The sequence below is a fragment of the Protopterus annectens genome, chromosome 7.part0 (assembly GCF_019279795.1).
Source record: "Protopterus annectens isolate FY-2018-M chromosome 7.part0, PAN1.0, whole genome shotgun sequence".
NCBI lineage: Eukaryota > Metazoa > Chordata > Ceratodontiformes > Protopteridae > Protopterus > Protopterus annectens.
This window is the reverse complement of record NC_056739.1, coordinates 220,658,595-220,679,640: the sequence shown is the minus strand read 5'-3', so window position 1 is coordinate 220,679,640 and position 21,046 is coordinate 220,658,595. Positions and strand designations below refer to the sequence as shown.

At 42.2% G+C, this 21,046-nt stretch overlaps 1 protein-coding gene across 1 annotated transcript in view; it reads right to left on the bottom strand.

Annotated features, from left to right (window-relative positions):
• Window positions 1-21,046, bottom strand: part of DENND2C (DENN domain containing 2C) — a 1,562,444-nt gene that overhangs the window by 232,842 nt on the left and 1,308,556 nt on the right. Inside the window, exon 12 of the mRNA XM_044076720.1 lies at window positions 16,008-16,148. Coding sequence (XP_043932655.1) covers window positions 16,008-16,148 — 141 coding nt within the window. The remainder of the gene's footprint in view (window positions 1-16,007; window positions 16,149-21,046) is intronic.

The window sequence follows — 21,046 nt, the reverse complement described above, 5'->3', positions numbered from 1 at the left end:
CTCAAAGCTGTATGGCAAGCTCCTTCATTATATATGAAATGTTACAAAAAAGAAGTACAGCTGTGTACACTTATCAATGTAGATGCTCGAGTGTCTTTCACTGTTGCAGTAATAACTCCTCAGGACTTCCGGCTGTGGAAGCCCTTGGTCACTAGAATAACAGAGACTTTAGTCCCCTCCTCCTGTTCAGGTGAACTCACTACCCTCCTAGGTCATCTGCTAAAACCATATTTTCACGGGTTCCTATTAGCTTGTCGAACACTCAAAAGAGCGAACGCTCTTTGATCGACAGCCAATATTCGAAACCACAAAAACTCGAACGGTGGGAACAGCGATTTTTTTCCCAGGGAAAAAAATTGCTGGACCATTGTCGGGACTTTGCAGTTTCCTCCACTGTAGTGTGATTTCGCAGTTGGTATATTTAAGTAGGGGGGTGTGGGAGGCAGAGCCTCCCACGTTGGGGGGTGATGACCCTCACTTTATTTTGTTTGTGGATTTGTTTTTTGGGAACAGCAATTTCTTTCCTTGGGAAAAAAATCACTGTTTTGGTTGTTCGAGTTTTTGCGGTTTCGAATATTAGCTGTCGATCAAAGAGCGTTCTCTCTTTTGAGTTTTCGACAAGCTAATATGAACACATTTTCACAGGAGCCCTCTTTGTGCCCTAGGACAGGAGTACTAAACAATTCCACTGCCCCCAGCAGGGAACGGTTAGGGGGACCTGAAGGAAATTAGCAAGTTAAGGGAAGGAGACCTATTGAGGAGAAAAGAGGGAAGGGATGTCCACCCCAATTCATAAATGAAACAGAGGGGGAAGGAGGAAGAGACTGCAACAGTGAAGACGCTTGAACATCTACATTTATGGTAAATGTACAAAACTGTACTATGTTTCATCACATTTCACTGTTGCAGTAGTAAACCCTTGGAGAATTGTCAAAGTTGAAGAGATGGGCAGAAGGTAGATTGAAGCTAGGAGGAGGAAAGTAGACTCTGCAGGACTGCAGAGGCAAAACAGTGTCTGGAGGAAGATACCACTTTGTAGCATTTTGTAAAGGTGTGAACTGAAGACCATGTGTCTGCTTCCAGAATATCTCTGGTGGGCATTCCTCTGATGACAGCAGTAGTGGCGGCAGTAGTGCTGGTTAAATGAGTTCTAATGTGCAGTGGCACCTTCTTATTGTGGTGTCTTTCAAAAGAAGGCAGGGAGATAGATACCCTGACTTAAGGAAACCTCAGTAAAGATCTTGGTCATAAATATGGTATTACTCCTCAGGAAACTGTCAGAAATAAATATAAGGAAGGCCTCTTAACATATTAGAGCCTGCAGTTCTGAGGTTTTGCAAGATAAAGTGACAGTTACTAAGAATGCAGTTTTCCAGGTTATGAATTTAATTCTCCAAAAAAAATGGAGGACATAGCAAGGAACAGCAGCTCTCCTGGGCAGCCTAATGTGGATGATGCCTTTAAGGAACTGCTTCATGACAGATTCAGAAAACAGGGAAGGTTGCATACACAGACAAGCAGAGATGGCAGCAGCAGCATGGATCTTGACATATGAGTAAGAGAGTCTTTTTGAGAAAAGTTCCACTAGGTAGATGAGAACAAAAGGCAGATTTAGCACTAAAGGTTAAGGTACCTTATTCTGCCAACAAATAGTAAATATCTTTAATTCTGAAATGTAAGACTTCCTTATTGCCGAGCTTTTTAGCCTGTTTTAAGAGACAAAATATCCTTGCTGAATAACTGACAATGAGGGAGAAAGATCAATCATGTCATCCAGGTGGCCAACTTCAGCGTGTATGTATGGTGTTTCCCTCGTTCCTGTGGAAGCAGCCATGGTTCTCATGTGATCATGCTGTGCAATAGGGGAACCCAATGCCTCCTTGGCCAACAGGGTGTTATCCAGATCACCTCTGGCCCCTCCTCCCTGATCTTGATGAGTAAACTAGGGATAAGACGTATGGGAGGGAATGTATACATACACCTGTCCATGAGAAGAAGGCATCCTCCAAGCCTGATCATCTTTGGCTCTTGCACAACAGTTTGGCAGATGCCTTTTTGTTTTAAAGTAAACAGGACTACACGTCTGACACACCCTGCTAATGTGTGATGGTGAAAACTGGCTGCTCCCTGCTGGTCCCCCGGTGTCAGGGTCCACTAAGGCTTCGTCCTTGTAGATCAGAATGTATGTGCTGCATCTTTAAGAAGCTTATCAACGCTGCGTGTGCACATATAAATACCAGGCATGTGTTATTCCTAGTGCCATTCTGAGAGTGCAGCCAGAGTGAGCATGTATGACTGCAGCAGTTCGTTTGTATACAAGTTACATAAGTTAAAGTCAGTAAACGTCTAACGTGATGTGTTTGTATAAAATAAAGCTGCTTGAACACAACCCATAAAGACTTTTCTATTGTGTCCAAAGTAGGAGAGCGACATGGTGTCAGAACCGGGACCACACAGAATAATATTCAGAGCCATGAGGTGCAGAGATGACAGTGAAGGTAAACTAAAAGAAATGAGCATGGAAAAGAGCCAGACAAGAATCAAAGGTAATGAGAATTTTGCACAAACTGCTTAGTTTATAAAAAAGACAAAACGGGCCATAACAAGGGCACAAACTGCATTATTAAACAAGCGGAAGTCACAAAAGGTTTATTAACTAAGGGAAATGTTTAAAGTAAAGATATTTGACGAAACAATTAACAGAAAACAAAACAAGTATGTTTAAAGCAAAATGAGCATGTTTAAAGCAAAATTATTGTGTTTAAAGCAAAACGAGCATGTTTAGAGTAAAACGAGCACAAGAAAAACACAATGGGTATTAAAAGAGATTAGATGAGCAAAACGAATATTATAAGGGCAAAAAGGGCACATTAAGTGTAAATAAAGCAAGGTGACTGCATATTTTTGGCAAAGTGCTCTGTTTTGGCATAACTATAACTTCGTATTGTATCAAGGGCATAACTAAAGTTACTTGAAGTATCTCAAATTGTGTAAAAGTACTTAGTACTTGCAGTGTGTGGTTATTACTGTGGATGTATTCCAAAGAGTTTATTTGTGTGCAAAGTGCAACTATTTCGTGAAGTACAGTCAAAGTATAGCCATTTCGAAACGTTTCTTGTGCTGGGTGTCTATTCACAAAGTGCCGCCATTAGAGTGTTTCTTGTACTGTAAAGAATTGCCTAGCAAGGTACCACCATTTTGGGGAAATTTCAGTGTGCTGTGTACAGTTTATTTGCAAAGTGCAATTACTTTGAAATGTTATTAACTCTGAGCTTCTCTTGCCCACTTCATTCGCATCTCACAGTTATTTGAAATGTTTCTTAAAATGATGATACATTACTTTTGCAAGACAATAATTTCAAGAGTATTACAGTGCCCAAGAGAGGCTTATTTCGCAAAGTTCAGTTATACAGAAGCTTGTTGTGCTACTGGGCAAAGTTACAAGCACTGGCATAAATTTCTGGCATATGTCTATGTGTTCATGCTTATTTGCAAAACCCCACACTGGTACATGCTAATATGGCAGATGGATTTTAAAAGCCCTTACCACTTGTATTTGATCAGAATATTGCAGAGAACTGGAGAATATTTGAGGAAAAGTATGATGTTTTTATAAAGGCAGTTTATTCAGATAAAGATGCACGCATGAGGGCATTCATATTGCTAAACTTAGCTGGGTCAGAGGCCATAGAAAGCATTCATTTGTGTATGCACCAGCAGTATATGAAGGAGAAGGTGAAAACCGTCATACTGTTGTACAGGCTGAATCAAGGGAAGATCCCGAGTGTTTGAAGCACAAGTTCAGAGAAATGTGTAACCTCCAGATAAATATCACATTAGAGAGGCATTTGTTCCACACGAGAGATCAGAAACCAGGGAAACTTTTGCAGCTTATATAACTTGACCTGAGAAACAAAGCTAAAACTTGTCGGTTTGGTGACTTAAAAGATAAGTTAATAAAGGACAGGCTCGTGTGTGGTATTAATAATGCTGCTGTGAGAAAGATCTTGCTTCGTGACAGTGATTTAACATTGAGTAAAGCCATAGAAATGTGTCAAATCCATGAAGTGACAGGAAACCACACGAGTATGCTTGCAATTGACAACAGCATGGTTTTAGCAGGCTCCAGAGCAAATGTGGACAGCATGCAGCATGTTGTAAACAGAAGTAGATCTAAGCACATGGCAGCCACAGCCCCTGCTAGCTCACCAGGGAAACCAAGTAGTTTTCCAGCAAGACCTAAGACTAGTTCAGTTAAAGGAGCATGTTGCTCAGCGCAGTACAAGCGTGAATCAGCAAAACCCAAGTCCAGCTTTATTGGTGGTGCAAACCATGATTCTAAAAGAGAGAAATGCTTAGCATTCGGTCAGCAATGTCACAAGTGTAAAAAATGGAACCATTTCCAAACATTTTGCAAATCAAGTAAACCTCACATTTGTAAAGAAAGGTCACACAAAAAAGCAAGTTGATCAAGTAGAACTGCAGCAGTCAACTTTCTATGTAGATGGTGAATCAGTAGTTGGTGAAAGAGTTGATGCAGTGAATTTAATAGCAAAGAGCAACGTGTTTTATACAGTCCGGATCAATGGTAAAGCCACAGATCTTAAAGTAGACATTGGTTCAAAGTGTAATGTTATATCAGCAAACACATTTACTAAAGTGAGAACTAATGAACCGCTCAATAAGGCCAGTAGTACAAAACTTGTTGCTTACAGGGGTGAAGAAATTCAACCAGAGGATTCAGTGATGCTCTCATGTCATTTGTCCAAGAACTGTTACAACTTGCTATTCTATGTAGTCCAAAGACCAGTAGAATCTTTATTGGGTCTCAAAGATAGTGCGAGAATGAATCTGCTTTCTTTTACCAAAGAAGTTCATCACATAAGTACATCTCCTAGTTCTAGTTTTTCTGAATCCATTTTTCTCAGAGTATGCTGTTTTCGATGACAAGTTGGGCAAACTTCCAGTTGTGTGTTCCACAAAGTTAGACCCAGAAGTCACTCCAGTAGTCAGACCAGCAAGAAGAGTTTCAATAGCTATGCAGGACAAAGTTACGGCTCAGTTGGATAAAATAGTGCTGCAAGGTGTGATTTGTCCAGTTACAGAACCAACTGAATGGGCGTTGTCTATGGTAGCAGCTCACAAAAAAGGCTCAGATGAAATCAGAATATGTATTGACCCAAGAGAATTGAACAAAGCATTGAACAGACCATATAATCCAATGCGCACAGTCAAAGAGGTTACAGCCCTAATACCGAATGCCACTGTTTTTTTTCTGTCTTGGATGCAAAAAGTTCATTTTGGCCAGTGATGCTTGATGGCAAATCTCCATTACTAACCACTTTTGGTACTCCATTTGGCAGATACAGATTCCTAAGGATGCCATTTGGAATGAATTCTGCAACTGAAGTCTTCCAGCATGCAATGGAGCAAATATTTTCAGGTTATCCTTGTGCCATAATAGTAGATGATTTATTTGGTTGGAGACAATAGTGAAACAGAGCATGACAGAGACCTAAAGAGAGTTCTAAACAGAGCACGTAAAGTAAACTTGAAGCTCAATCCTCCGAAGTGCAAATTCAGACTTCCAGAAGTTACATATGTAGGTCATTTGTGTACCAGTACTGGCTTGAGACCAGACCCGACCAAGCAAGCACCAGACAATGTTCAAGCTCTACAGCATTTCCTAGGCAAGGTCAACTATTTAGGCAAGTTTATACCAGACTTCAGTGAGTTGACAGCACCTTTAAGAGAGCTAACATGCAAAAATGTTGCATGGTCATGGTTAGAACAGCACCAGAAGGCATTTGAAGACCTTAAGCAGAAAATTGCCACCCCACCTACATTAAGCTACTATGATGCGAGCAAACCAGTCACACTTTCCTGTGATGCTTCAAAATTTGGTCTTGGCACAGTTGTACTTCAAGAGGGCAGACCAGTAGCCTATGCATCTACAACACTTACCCAAACTGACATGCAGTATGCTCAAATTGAGAAAGAACTTCTGACAACAGTATTTGCATGTTTCATGATTATATTTATGGTTTATATTGAAACTGACCACCAACCTCTATTTACTAAAGAAGCCTATGCATTCAGTTCCGGCGAGATTACAAAGAATGATGCTCAAATTGCAAAAGTACAACTTCAAAATGGTCTATACAAAAGGCAAACTGCCCTTTCTGGCCAATACCTTATCCAGATCACCCAGAAATACAAAGAAACAGCGTGATGCAGAAAATTTTGACTTTCACGTGATGACAGTGAGTAATGTTTCTACCACTAGGCTTGATGAGTTAAGAGATCACACAAAGACTAATCCAATTTTGCAAAGGCTCAATCACTACATTAATGTTGGACGGCCGTCAAAGCAATCTAGTGTGCCACCTGAAGTGTAAACCTATTTTCCTTACAGAGATGAAATGTTGATGGAAGATGGCATTATTTTCAAAGATCCTAAAATTGTTGTTCCTGCTTCCTTACAAGAATATATCCAGATTTTACATCGTGGTCACCCAGGTTCCGCATCCACTACGAGAAGAGAGAGATGATTAGTATTTTGGCCTTCATTACTGAAAGCCACTGATAAAAGTACTTTCTTCTTGTTCAGTATGCAATAGTACCAGACCGCATTTGCAAAGAGAACCACTTCAGCTAAGTCCATTTCCTGAATTTGCAAGAGAATGGGACTTTGTACATGTTACTAGCAGTCCTGAATATCCACAGTAAAATGGTCTAGCTGAACATGCAGTACAGAGTGCAAAGCAATTACTTGAAAGGTCAAAGCATGACAATACCAATGTCTTTTTGAATTTGCTTAATCTCAGAAACATACCCTGTCATGATATTCTTGGCTCACCAGCTCAAAGACTTCTATCCAGGCAAACCAGAACTACGCTACCTATTAGTTCCCGTTTACTGAGGTCTAAAGCTAAGAATACCACCACCATCAAGGCTCAATTATTCAAGAAGTGTTCTATCCAGAAGTCCAATTATGATAAATCAAGCAGATTTCTTTGTCCTTTGAGGGAAGGAGAGACAGTGAGAATACAAATGACAAAAGGTTTTGACATCATCACAACATTGTTCCTATGATACAGACTCTAGATCTCAGAGCAAACCAAACGTTGTTCCCATCAGAGTGTGCTCCAACCTCGAATTCCATTCCTGAAGAAGATCCAAATACTTCCAAGGTTGAACATTTTGTACAGACAGCTCCAGTTGCTAAACCTAATCCCCAGTTTTATGTCACACGATACGGATGAATATCCAGGCCCAGTGTGAAATACACAGCAACATGGACTTAACTGTGTATATATGTACCTAGTCTTGTATAAATGCATGACAAGGAACTACTTGCGATATCTGCATGCCAAACAGATTCATAACGTTGCATGATCTATTTCTCAAAGAGGGAGGATGTAGATTAGACTGCATATGCTATGCCTTTAAGAAGCTTATCAAGGCTGAACATGCACATATAAACACCAGACACGTGCTATTCCTAGTGCCATTTTGAGAGTGCAGTCAGAGAGTAAGCATGTATGATTGCAGTTGTTTGTATACAAGTTACTTAAGTTAAAGTCAGTAAACTTCTATCATGATGTGTTTGTATAAAATAAAGCTGCTTGAACAGAACCCATGAAAACTCTTATATTGTGTTCAAAGTAGGAGAGTGACGGCCCTTAATCAGCTTGCCATCTCTTTTATTGCCTGTGTGGCCTGTCTGCCCTAATCCTCCTCTCTCTCTCTGTCTGACCTGTGAGGCAGGAGAGGATCAGGGCTTAGTAAGGTCATTTCTACTACACCTCGGAGACTGTATAAGCAGTCAGTCCTTGACAGTCTGAAGGGACACAAACTTATCCTACAGTTTTTTAAAGACAACTTGGGCATTAGCTCCAAATACAAAGTCTTTGTCTAAAGGTGCGTCTATGACTTCTGACTTAACATGCTCTGGTTGAGACTGTTGTGTTAACTAGGTGTGTCTTCAAATAACTGACCTGAAGCTGGTCCATTGCTTAATACCTCCAAAGCTACCTGGGAACAGGAGTTAGAGTTCTAAAATTCTTTCTGTAGCGATCCATCTTCCACCCCCATCTAGTTTTTCTCTCATTTGGTTCAAGAGCATTTCCTGGAATTTGACCATATGAAATTGACAATTCAGAGCTCTCATGGTGAGGGTGGCAGAAATGTACAATTTCTTGCCAAATCTATCCAGGGTTCTACCCACATTCTCATTAGGCAAGGGTTTTAGGGGCACTGTCTCAGACTCCTTTGAAACCTGAGGAATCCATCTTAGGGTCAGTAACCAGGTCTTTGAAAAAGATGTTTATGGGAATCTAGAACACTATACAAATGGTGTTGTTTCCTGTGGACAAGTGGTTGGATGTCAGGCTGCAGGGAAGAGCCAGAAGCATCATCATTCACAACCTCTAATATTGGAGGAATGGCTAGAGGTTTGTGCTCAGGTAGTCTAAGAGAGTTCCTAGCTCTCTTCTCTGACTGGAAATAACCTTGAACTTCACAGCTGAAGAATTCCCTTACCTTGTGGAAAGTCTCTTTCCAAAGGCTAAATTCCTCAGGTGGTGAACCTGATACAAGGTTTTCATCAAACTCTGAGTCAGCATATGACCCAGAAGAAATTTGGTAAGCATATGCTAGGTCGTCATCCTCAGAGACACAAGAATCAGAAGATTCCTGGGAAGAATTTTCCCTCTTTGTTTTACCAGTAGAAGATGCTATAGTAGGGATCCTATGGGACTGAGCTGGCTGAATCACTTGAAATCCCAGAGATCCTCAGCCAGCCTGACATGGTTCTGCAGGCAGACCTGGTGTGAGGCAAGCTGGAAACAAGTATTTTTGTTTGGCCCAGAGTCTGGACTAAGACATGTTTGTCAGATGTAGTCAGCTCAGGCCTGTAGTCAATCGTCAGAGGATTCCTCTGAAACGCTGGGGACACTACCATTCTCTAAGGTAGAGATAGAATGGAAGCTGGAATCTGCAGAGTGACCCGGGACCCATTCAATGCCCAAAGTCCTTTGGCCCCCCTTGGATGTTGACAGGGCCAACAGCACAGCAGACTTCAAAATGGCCTCACATTCAGTCACCTGAGGGGACTGCAAATCCATATCTCTCCCTGTCCTTCAATGATCACTAGCCAAGTGGACTCTCAGACATTGACAGACTGCTGTCCAGAACCCTTTGTGTTGCTGGAAGGCTTCAGTACCTCAGTACACCTTGTAAACAAAAATCTTTAGCCCAGCAGTTCAAACAAGCACAAAAGATAAGCACTTTTGTTTTGTTGATTACAAAACTTCATCGGATGAATACCATCCATAAAAAGGCTAAATAGTTTAAAAAGTTGCATGTTAACATTCACTTTAATTAAATCAGATAAAATTTAAAGCAACATACCACATTAATCCCAAACATATAAAACCTAAAAGAATTAGTAAATAAAAAGGTAGTCAAGTTAAACATCAAATATTTCAAAATCAAATCCATTAGAAACCACCTTAAAGAACAAAGAGAACATGACATCATTGTAATTATAAAGAAACGTATCTCTTCAATGCCTTTAACTTAAGGGCAGGAGCAATTTTAAAACTACTGACCAGGGACCACCTCATTTATTGGGAGTAATCTTTTCCAAAACTGTCAATTTAAAAGAATGCCCAGTATGCTTCTATATATTTAAACAGGGCATTAGTGCTTCTTTCTTTACGTATATTGTAGGTATGTTTGTACACTCTCTCACAGAGCCTGCGCTCCATTTTCCCTATATAGAAGTACTGGCAAAATTATCATAATGGAAGATTAACCAGACCAGCGTGTTCACAATCGAATTTTCCTTTTATCACAAACATTTTTCTAAGTAAGGTGACACGATCAACCTTTAAATTACACTTAAAATATTTACATCTTACACACTTTCTAACCCCGCAAGTGCCCCTATAAATTGTATTAAAACCTTCAAAATTTGTTTTTAAGATCTTACCTCTTCTATAGACTATAAGGGGTCTATTTCCCACTTTCCCCTTATACTATTATCCTCTTAATATATTCCAATTTTTATTTAAAATCCACCCAAGAGTATTTCTTTACAAGGAAAAAACGAGTGCAGGCTCTGTGAGTGAGTGTATGAACATACCTACAATATACGTACAGAAAAAGCACTAATGCCTTGTTTAAATATATATATAGCAGCATACTGGGCATTCTTTTAAATTTACAGTTTTAGAAAAGATTACTCTCAATGAACGAGGTGGTCCCTGGTCAGAATTTTAGAAAAAGGAAAAATATTTTTGCAGTTATACTTCAAATCCTACAATTGGCCGGGGCTGAATGATCATACTACAATTACTGCTGTCCTTAAGTTAAAGGCATTGAACAGATAAGTTTCTTTATACTTACATGATGTCCATGTTCTCTTTGTCCTTTAAGGCGTTTTTTAATGCATTTGAGTTTGAAATATTTGATGTTTAACTGACAACCTTTTTACTTACGGAGTCTTTTAGGTTTTGTGTGTTTGGAATTAATGGGGCATGTCACTTTAAATGTTACCTGATTTAAATAAAGTGAATTTTAACATGTGACTTTTTAAACTATTTAAGTAAGCCTTTTTATGGATGGTATTCATCTGATGAAGTTTTGTGATCAACAAAATAAAAGCGCTCATCATTTATGCTTGTTTTTTTGGATTAAAAGCTTATTTGTCTGAAATTTTGAACTAAAGATCTTTGTTTTTACAAGGTGTACCAAGGGCTTTGGTGTTTTTTTTTTGTGTCAAGATAATTCCATTATACTCAACCCTCATCAGATGAATAACTGAGTACAATGTTCCCTTTCGCATGCACCTCACTAGACACCCTCAACAAATGAAGAGACCACAGAGGTTTTTCACCAAGAAATTACAGGGTACCCAAAACAAATCTTACATGGAAAGACTGAAAGCCCTGTCACTGTATTCTGTCTCCTACAGGCTGCTAAGGGGTGACCTGTGCCTGGCTTACAAGGCAGCCACTGACCTGGCCCTGATGAAAATGCGACACATTCGTAAATCAAACCGCATGAGGGTCACTTGGCCCAGGGATCTTTATCTAGCCTCTTGACATGAACAGATAGATAGTAAGAAAAAACAGTTCCCTATACTAATCTGGTATGTCCAAGGGTCAGTTTCAAGGTTACTCTCCAGTCCAGCTGGTGAATCTGGGAATTTTGAGGCAATGTTACAATTGCCTTATGTACACAGACAACCCTTCTCCTCCTTACAAACTCTAATACATGTGAGAGATGCAGTTACACAGCCAAACTGGAGGCAGAGCTCTCTCAACCCAAGACTGGCACAGTCAGTCAGGAGGAAAAGGTAACCACCCACACCACAAATCCAGTCTCACACACACCTATTGCATCTGCATACCCAACACAAACACACAAAAACATACACGGAGGCTCTAAATAAAAATCTGCCTAAACAGCAAAGACCTCCTAAGCAGATATCCAAGCAACAGCCACCCCTCAACAATACCCACAAATCGCATATCTCACAAAATCAGTGTGCCTCACAGTCACAGCCCATAAGGCCAAACAACACACCAAATACACTTGTTATAGGGGACTCTATTGTCCGGCACACTGACGTCCCATTCACCAGACTGAACAAGGAGAAGGTCACTGTAAGCTGCCTGTCGGGTGCCAGGATCCGCCACATAACGCAAGCACTCAGGTCACTCCAAAGCAAGTACAAGTATGACTCCGTCATTATCCATGCTGGTGTGAATGACCTGAGACGTACCTCCCTGGACTACATGAAAAGAGACAGAGGAGCTCTGTGACCATGTAGCCTAGGCTGGTATGTCCCTGACCTTGAGTAGCATCTTGCCCTCACCAAGAATGATGCCACAGTATAAAGACAAAATGATCAGTTTCAACAATTGGCTAAAGTATTGGTGTCATTCAGGGGGATCCAGTGTCTGTCAGCCTGGGATGACATGCTCGACAAGCCATGTTGCTTCACTAGGGACAGCTTGCACCTGTCACCCTTAGGCATTCGTATACTGGCCAAGGCTCTTGTCACCCCCATAGTGCCTTTTTTTTGGCAAGGCTCAAAGGACAAACCCACCTCCATAGACAACCCAAAGATAAAAAAACTAAAGGTAATGCTACTCAATGCCAGAAGTCTAAACCTCAAGATGCACGCACTCGAGACTCTCCTCAGTATGGAGAAAATCGATGTCTGTGCAGTAACAGAAACCTGGTTCAAGGCTCCTGAGAGCACCCCAGCACTACCAGGTTATAACTCATACCATGCGTTTCGGCCCCAAAACTCAGACCGAAGCACAAAAGGAGGGGGAGTATCTATATTCATCAAAGATACCTACACCTCCAGGTTAGTGGCACTGCACGAAGCATCGGGAACCATCCATGTGCAACTAACAGCGGGCAAAACTGCCTTTCAGTTTGTAGCCTGCTACAGAACACCCTCCCTATTACAGGAACCCCACTTGGCATTCCTGAGAACATTGGAGAATATGAAGGTCTCTCCAAACACTATGTTATTGGGTGACTTCAACTACCCAAACATTGACTGGGAAAACTACTCAAGCCCAAACACCCTCGCCCAACGGTTCCTTGAATTTATAAACTCTAACGCAATGGAACAACTGGTCACCACTCCCACAAGAGGGAACAACATATTGGACCTGGTCATCACCAACATGGGTCTCTATGTTCCACACCAGAGGTAAACCCCTCATTGGTAAGATCAGACCATAAACAAATTTCCCTGGACATCCATATCCCGTCCCCACCCCCAGCCAAGGAAATCACTGTAAAGAATTTCTCCAAAGCCAACTTTGCACTTCTTAAGACTGAGGTGGAATCCTTCAAAGCCCCTGGACCAGAGGATAATACAGCCCAATCCGCAGAATCCTTTACAAATGCATTCTATGAGCACCTGCAGGAATGCATGGATCATGCTATCCCAAATAAAACCAAGACTCACTCCTCCAAAAACAGGAGACCGGTCTGGTGGACCCCGGCCATAAATAAGCTATACAACAGAAGAAGGAAGCTACTACATGACAGAGCAAAATCCCAAAAAGGGAAGGCATCTCTGATCAGTATTAGCAAGAAACTTCGATCCCTCATAAAATCATCAAAGGCCAGTTTTGAAAGAAAAATTGCCCTAGACACTAAAGATAATCACAAGGCCTTCTTTAGTTATGTCAGAAACATGGGCAGAAACTCCCAGATATGCTCTGAATTGTTGCATAACGGTACAAAATATACCGAACCTACAGACATAGCCAACATCCTGGCAGACAGATTCAGCGCAAACTTCTCCCCCTTCCCCCCCCAAAGGAGCAAACGCCTATCCCAACTGAATGTAACCTCCCTGACATCACAGTTGCACAGGTGAAAGCTGCCCTCTCCAAAGCAAAAAACACAGCATCTATGGGACCGGACGGTGTCCCAGGCTGCGTCTTACACGAGCTCCAAGAAGAACTGAACCCTCACATTAAGTCACTGTTCAAACTTAGCCTTACTACAGGATATGTACCCAAAGAATGGCGTACAGCTACAGTGGTCCCACTCCACAAAGGTGGTGCCACAACGGACCCGGAAACTATCGCCCCATAAGCCTGACTAGTCTGGTCTGTAAAGCTATGGAGCGTATTATCATGGAACTCATAAACAAAGACATTGGGAGCCTCCAGATACTGGACCCTACCCAATTCGGCTTTGTTAAGGGCAGATCTTGCCTCTTAAACCTAGTTGATTTCTTTGAAACAGTTACCAAAGCCATAGATGAGGGCAAGGTAGTCCACACAGCCTACCTGGACCTCGCAAAAGCCTTCGACACAATACCCCACTCGGGCATCATAAATAAGCTTACCAGCTTAAATATCAACCCCTATATCACAAGATGGGTTGCAAACTGGCTCAGAGATAGAACCCACATGATCACAATCGCAGGTGCCATATCCGAATCCAAACCAGTTACAAGTGGCGTCCCACAGGGCTCAGTTCTGGGACCTCTCTTGTTCGGTATATACTCCTCTGAGGTTCAGGCTAACACGGGGGGATTATGGCTGATAAAGTTCGCAGATGACTGCAAACTGGGGGCCATAATCGAATCTCCAGCTGACACAAGCATCCTCCAAAAGGGTCTCACAGAGACGGATGTTTGGTGCCAGAGCCACGGCCTCAAGCTAAACGCGAAAAAGTGCATAGTCATCCCCTTTGGAAAAAACAAGGTGCCCACAAATTACCACATAGGTGGTAATCCATTAAGTATGTAAGAAGTAATTAGAGATTTGAGGACCAACGTAGATAGTAATCTCTCCTTTGATAATCACATTGCCAAAGTGGTTAGAAAGACCTTCTATATAGCCCACCTTATCACGAAAGGGTTCGCATCTAGATCAAGAGAGGTCATTGTGCCCCTCTACTCGTCACTCATCAGGCCCATAACTGAATACAATGCCCCTTTTGGGATGTACCTTACCCGACACCTGCAGCAACTGGAGAGACCCCAAAAGTACCTCACCAAGAGGATCATGGGCTACAAACAGATGTCCTATGCAGATCGACTAAAGAAACTCCAGCTCTACTCAGTTGCTTACCGCCTACTCAGAGGCGATCTATGCCTGACGTACAAAGCCATGTCAAACCCAGAATTAATGGACATGCTCCACCTCCAAAAATCCAAGTCCCTTAGAGTTGCACGCTCCAGGGACCTAAACCTCAGCACAAAAATAAATAGGACATGCTGGAGGGACAGATTCATTTCCCAGAGGCACCCCTCACTCTGGAATAGAATCCCAATTCATGTTAGACATAGCCCCTCGCTGACCCTCTTCAAGCGAAATTTGGACGCGTGGATGGGAAATCTCTAATTCACCCCTGGGATCTCTCCTGTGCCCCTGCTAGACAGAGGCACAGTAAACTAATCTTAAAAGGGTACCTTCTGTGACCTACTTTACAGAGGCACAGTAGGCTAATCTAATAGGGAGGCGGAAGCCAAATACAGTCTGGCTAGGCTTATAAATGCCCTAGGGCAGATAGCCTAGTATCTACCTATGAACCTATGCATCTCCCAGAGACTGCCACTTCTCTGAAACAAGCTCCAACTCACAGGAACAGAGCCCCTTCTCTGCTCCTCTTCAAACACAGCCTAGATCAATGGACGGCCAAATGCAAATTCACTCCTAGGGATTATACTCATGTCCCTCCTGGACAGAGGAAGTCGTGATTTACTACCATAGATCCTTAACTCTGCGAACTTCACTCACATAACCACCAACAAATGGGGCAACTCAGAATAAATAAGGTAAGGCTTGTAAGGGCTCTAGGGCCAATTAGCCTAGTAACCTTCTATGAACCAATGAACATGAGGTTGACCACATCCTTCACAGGGTGACTGTATGCATTCTAGTAGGTGTTACCAATAGGGGGACCAAGCTCCCGCCATTCTTCTCATAACTCTATCTCCCAAACCCCTCAAGTCTCTGTGTTACTAACTGAATTTGGATTACATGGGCTAAAACCAATTCTTCGGCTCTACATGCCATGCAGCTTGGGAGCTATTGGTCCAGATTTAGTTTACACTCAAATTGTGATGCTCAATAACAAGAAGAAACTGTCCTGACTTCTATTTACTGCTTATCTCCATTTTGCAAAAAAACATTTTTAATGCACCTTACCCAGAATCACAAGCTTTGCTTGCAACCTCATTATAGCTTATTGACAGACAGCACCCGTTTGTCTTAATGCCAAATGCAAAAAGAAACATTATTTAAAAATCACACAGCAAGTAATTCCAATTCCCAGCTCAATGACCTAACCAGCAGGCTCGACTACCAGCTCAGCAGTTCAGTCCTGCCTATTTTATAAAACCTTTGAGCAAGGGTTGTTTTTGCAAAGGGTCTTCACTTCCAGGTCACTGCTCCAAAGAAATGTTAAGTACTACTGCATAGATTTACACTCCTAAACATTTCTCTTACCTCATTGCCTGATCCCGGTAAGAAGTTCTTCACAGTAATAGTACGGCCAGGTGCTGGGAATGGAGCTTCCATAACACTACGCATGAAAGGATACACTAGTGCTGGAGAAATGTTACGACGTTTTTCCACCTCATCTAGAATCTGTTTCAAGAAAAAAAAGTTTAGTACATGAGAATACTTTCTGTTTGATTAAAATGCATTTAATTTGGAAGGATCACATAGCTAGGAACAACAAAAAGGACATGGAATTTCAAAACATTTAATTAGATTGGACAACTGACTTGAAATTGTGGCAGCCACCATCTGGCCTCCAAAGTTTAGGAAGGGGCCAAAGTGAGGCATCAACATTTCAACATAAGAAGGGAAACCAAGAAATCAGAATGGTAAAACTGACAAATATCAGTCTAGAAATATTTTTGTATAAATACATTTATAAAACCCAAACAATGAAGATCCCTCTTCCAGAAGTAATATAAAACACACAGTAAGAAAGCATAACGGAAATACAGCCTCAGTCCATATACTATAAATGTTCATAAGTGTGTACTAGGCTAATGGCCCTGCAGCCTTTACAAGCCTAGCCTATAGGATTACCCTGGCATCATGCCAAGCGGCCTTAGTTCCCAGTGCCTCTGTTGAGTACAGCCACTGAAGTGATCCCCAGGGTGAATTTTCTATTTCCCATCCACTCATCAAGATTTCTGTTCAGGAGGGACAGCGAGGTGCTCTCTGTTTGACAGGTATGGGAAGTCTATTCCATAGACCGGGCAGTCTCTGGGTTATGTACGTGCCCCTCCAGCACATTTCATTGATTGTGGTAATGAGGTTGAGGTCTTTGGAGAGCTGGGTCAGACATGGCTTTGCAAGTCAAGCAGAGATCGCCTCTAAGTAGGCGATATGAGACAGAGAATAGTTGGATTTTTTTGAGTCTGTTCATATAGCACAAGTGTTTAAGGCCTAGGATCCTCTTTGTGAGGTACTTTTGTGGCCTCTCCAGTTGTTGCAGGTGTCTAGTGAGGTACATGCCAAATGGGGCATTGTACTCGATGACTGGCCTAATGAGGGAAGAGTACAGGGAGACAATGACCTCTTTCTTCCTGGATGCAAAACCCTTAGTAATGAGATGTGCCACATAGAAGGATTTTCTGACCACAGTGGCAATGTGGTGGTCAAAAGAGAGGTTGCTATTAATCTGTGTTTCCAGATCTCTCATAACGCCTTCTGTGCTCAGTAGACTACCATCGATGTGGCAATTTATGGAAACAGGGTTTTTCTCAAAGGGGATGATGACGCATTTTTTGGCATTGAGCTTAAGGCCATGGTTCTGACACTAGTTGTTGGTCTCAGTGAGGCCTTTCTGTAGGATGTCAACATCACTTGTGGAGTTAATAATGGCTCCCAACTTGCAATCGTCTATGAACTTTGTCAGCCGGAGTCCCTTCTTGTTGGCCTGGATTTCTGAGAAGTAGATACCAAACAGGAGAGGACCCAGGACTGATCCCTGTGGGACTCCACTCGTGACTGGTCGGTAGTCTGACTTGGAGTCAGCTACTTTCACATTGTGGGTTCTATATGTGAGCCAGTTTTCAACCCACCTAGTGATATAGGGTTTGATGCCTAGCTTAGTGAGTTTTTCTATGATTCCTGAGTGGGGAATTGTATCAAAGGCCTTGGCCAGATCAAGGAAGGCTGTATGAACCACCTTCATCCACAGCTCTGGTGACTGACTCAAAGAAGTCGACCAAGTTGAGCAGGCATGAGCTACTCTTCATAAAACCAAAGCGTATGGGATCCAGAGTTTGGAGAATCCCTATATCCTTGTTTATTAGGTCCATGATGATGCATTCCCATAGCTTTGCATATCAGACTTGTCAAGCTAATGGGGCGATAGTTCCCAGTGTCTGTAGTCGCTCCTCCTTTGTGAAGAGGGATGACTATAGCAGTGTGCCATTCGGTAGGGACAAAGCCTGAGGTGAGGCTGTGATTGAATGGGGCACACAGTCGAGGTGCCAGTTCACTCTGTAGTTCATGTAGAACACAGCCAGGGATATTGTCAGGTCCAATAAAAGCTGTATTCTTGGCCTTGGACAGTGTTGTTTTAACCTGTGCAGCAGTAATACTGGGTGCCTGGCAATCTACTGGTATTGTGATTGGTCCTTTGTGGGGAGAGAGAGGGGTAAAGTTGGCACTGAATCTGTCAGCCAGTATACTGGCAATATCTGTTGGCTCGGTATAAAAGGTACCACTGTGCAGTAGCTCAGAGCAAATCCGGGTATTGCTGTGGAGATTCTGTACATAACAAAAGGAAGGCCTTGTGATTGTCTATACTATCTGCTGCAATTCTGTTTTCATAGCTAGCTTTAAAGGATTTGATGAGGGATCTCAACTTTTTGTTGAGGCTGATAAGGGAGTTTTTCTAGTCTTAGGATTTCACCTCATTCCGCATCAGTTTCCTCCTTCTGTTGCAGAGTTTGTTTATGGCAGGGGACCACCAGATTGGCTTCCTTTTTTTGGAGGAGAGTGTCTTTGTTCTATTGGGTATGTCGAGATCCATGCATTTGTGCACGTGTTCGTACAGTGCATTGGTATATGCTTCGGCGGTCATGCAACTATTCTCCATTTGCATGGGTGCCGTGAAGTTAGCCACCTCAGTTTTTAGGAGCCCAAAGTTAGCTTTGGAGAGGTTTCCATGGTGGTTACCTTTGTGTGTGTGTGTGTGTGTGTGGGGGGGGGGGGATGTGGATTTCTAAGGTGATTAGTTTGTGGTGAGATCTAACCAGGGAGGAGATGACTATTGGTGTAGAGTAATGGTCGCCAATGTTAGTGTTGACCAGGTCAAGGATGTTGCTACCTCTAGTGGGGGTAAAAATGAGCTGGTCCAGGGCACTGGCATTAATGAATTCTAGGAAATGTTGGACAAGTGTAATGGTATATGAGTAGTTTTCCCAGTTAATGGAGGGGTAGTTGAAGTCGCGCAGTATGAGTGTTAAGTTGGACCCTAATATTCTCCAGGGTGCTTAAGAACATGGAGTGCGAGTCTTGGGACATGGTTGGGGACATATAATAGGCTACAATCTGAATCACTGTCTTACCCAATGTTAGCTGCACTTGAAGTATCTCTGACGTGTTACGTTGGGCTACCAGTTTGGAGGTGTGTGCATCCTGTATGAATATGGAAACACCACTGCCTTTGGAGCTTTGGTCAGAGTTCTGGGGCCGAAAGGTGTGGAATGAGTTACAGCCTGGTAGTATAGGGGTGCTTTCTGCTGCCTTGAACCAGGCCTCTGTTACAGCACAAATGTCGATGTTCTCCATTTTAAGGAGTGCTTCGAGTGAGTGCATTTGAGAATTAGACTTATAGCGTTGAGCAGCATGACCCTCAGACTGCATTTATTTGTAGTTGTTACAATGGTAATTTGGTCTTTGGAACACCGCCTAAAAAAGGCACTATAGGGGTGGTAAGAGTCTTGGCCAGTATCCGGAAACCCCCGGGTGACAGATGCAGGCCATCTCAAGCAAAGCATCGAGATCTGTCAATCATGTCACCCAAGGCAGACAGATACTGGATCCCCTTAGAATGACACCAGAAACTTAGCCAATTGTTGAAAACAATAATTTTCTGCTTGTACTGTGGTATCATTCTGGGTGATGGTAGGATGCTGCTCAGGGCTAGGGTCATACCCACCTGGACTACATAATCCAAGAGCTCCCCCATGTCTCTCTGTGTAGTCCAGGGAGGTACGTCTTAGGTTATTCACACCTGCATGTACAAGGGATGCAAACAAGCAATGATGCTAACTTCTACGGTTATACTGTGAGAAAGTATGCTGCATTTTGGTCTCTGAGCTGGTTCAAAACAGGTTTCAGGCATATCCTCACTCTCTGATACTTTAAAAACCTGTATTTCACACATCCTGTCATTTATATTGCAATCATCCTTGTACTGCATAAGCTATCATCAGTACAGAACAAAAAATCTGATCTTCATAGGCCATATTTAGCATACTGGACAATATTATAATTACAGCACTCAAAGCATACCTTTCTTAACATACCCTCTTCTCCTCCAGATTCAATTCCAGTGCTGTAACATGTATACAAAAAAATAGCCAACATGAGGCTAAAACCTTACTATAAGGCTGCATATGTACACTGTGTCTAGGAAATTAAAAGATGGCATCTCCATTTCTCACCTAATAATACTCTAAGCATCTTTCTCTCTCATTAGTCATGGCCAACTCCTAGAATGACCACACAGAGTTTGTAAGACAAAGGGGGTGGGAATGGAAGTAGGTATATATCACACATGCATGCAATCACACCAACTGACCCGTCCACTTACTACATGTCTTTGGAAGGTGAAGTACACCAGAACACCCAGAAAAAAACTACATGAACAAAGGAAGGCTAAGCAGACTCCAGATAGAAGGCATCCTACTGACAACCAAACTGGAAAACCTCTTGCTGTGGGGGGGGGGCAACACTACTTGTACCACTGTGCCACCCCCCCATACTTTATGCTAAATTAAACATCTGCAGTTTCAGAAGCTGTGATAATCAAAGTTGTGGGAATGTCTTTCTTACTAAAAAAAAAAGGCTACTTTTTCTTTTGGGGGGGGTGGGGGTGTAGAAGAATATGAACTCAATGTAAGAAAAAAATAGCAATGTGGCATTCCCAAACCTAGTACTAGAGAGAGGTGTTACACACAGCAATCACACAGCAATCCTCTTCCAAAATACACAATGTGAAGTAAGCCGTATTACCATACAGATGAAGCGTGTGGCAAAGATGGAAATATATAAAAAAAAAATATTGCACTGGAAGTAGTCCAGTGGTGCAGCAGTCAGAAATGCTGCCTCACAGTTATTGACTCTACAAGTTCACTTTTCGGGATGTTTTTCTGTGAAACGTTTGCATGTAACGTGTGTGTTTTTGTGCGTTTCTGATGCATGTTCAGTTTTCTGCCACATTTCAAGGACATGTTGTAGATGAAAATGACAATCCTCCAAACTGCCATATACTTGCGTGCACACATGTC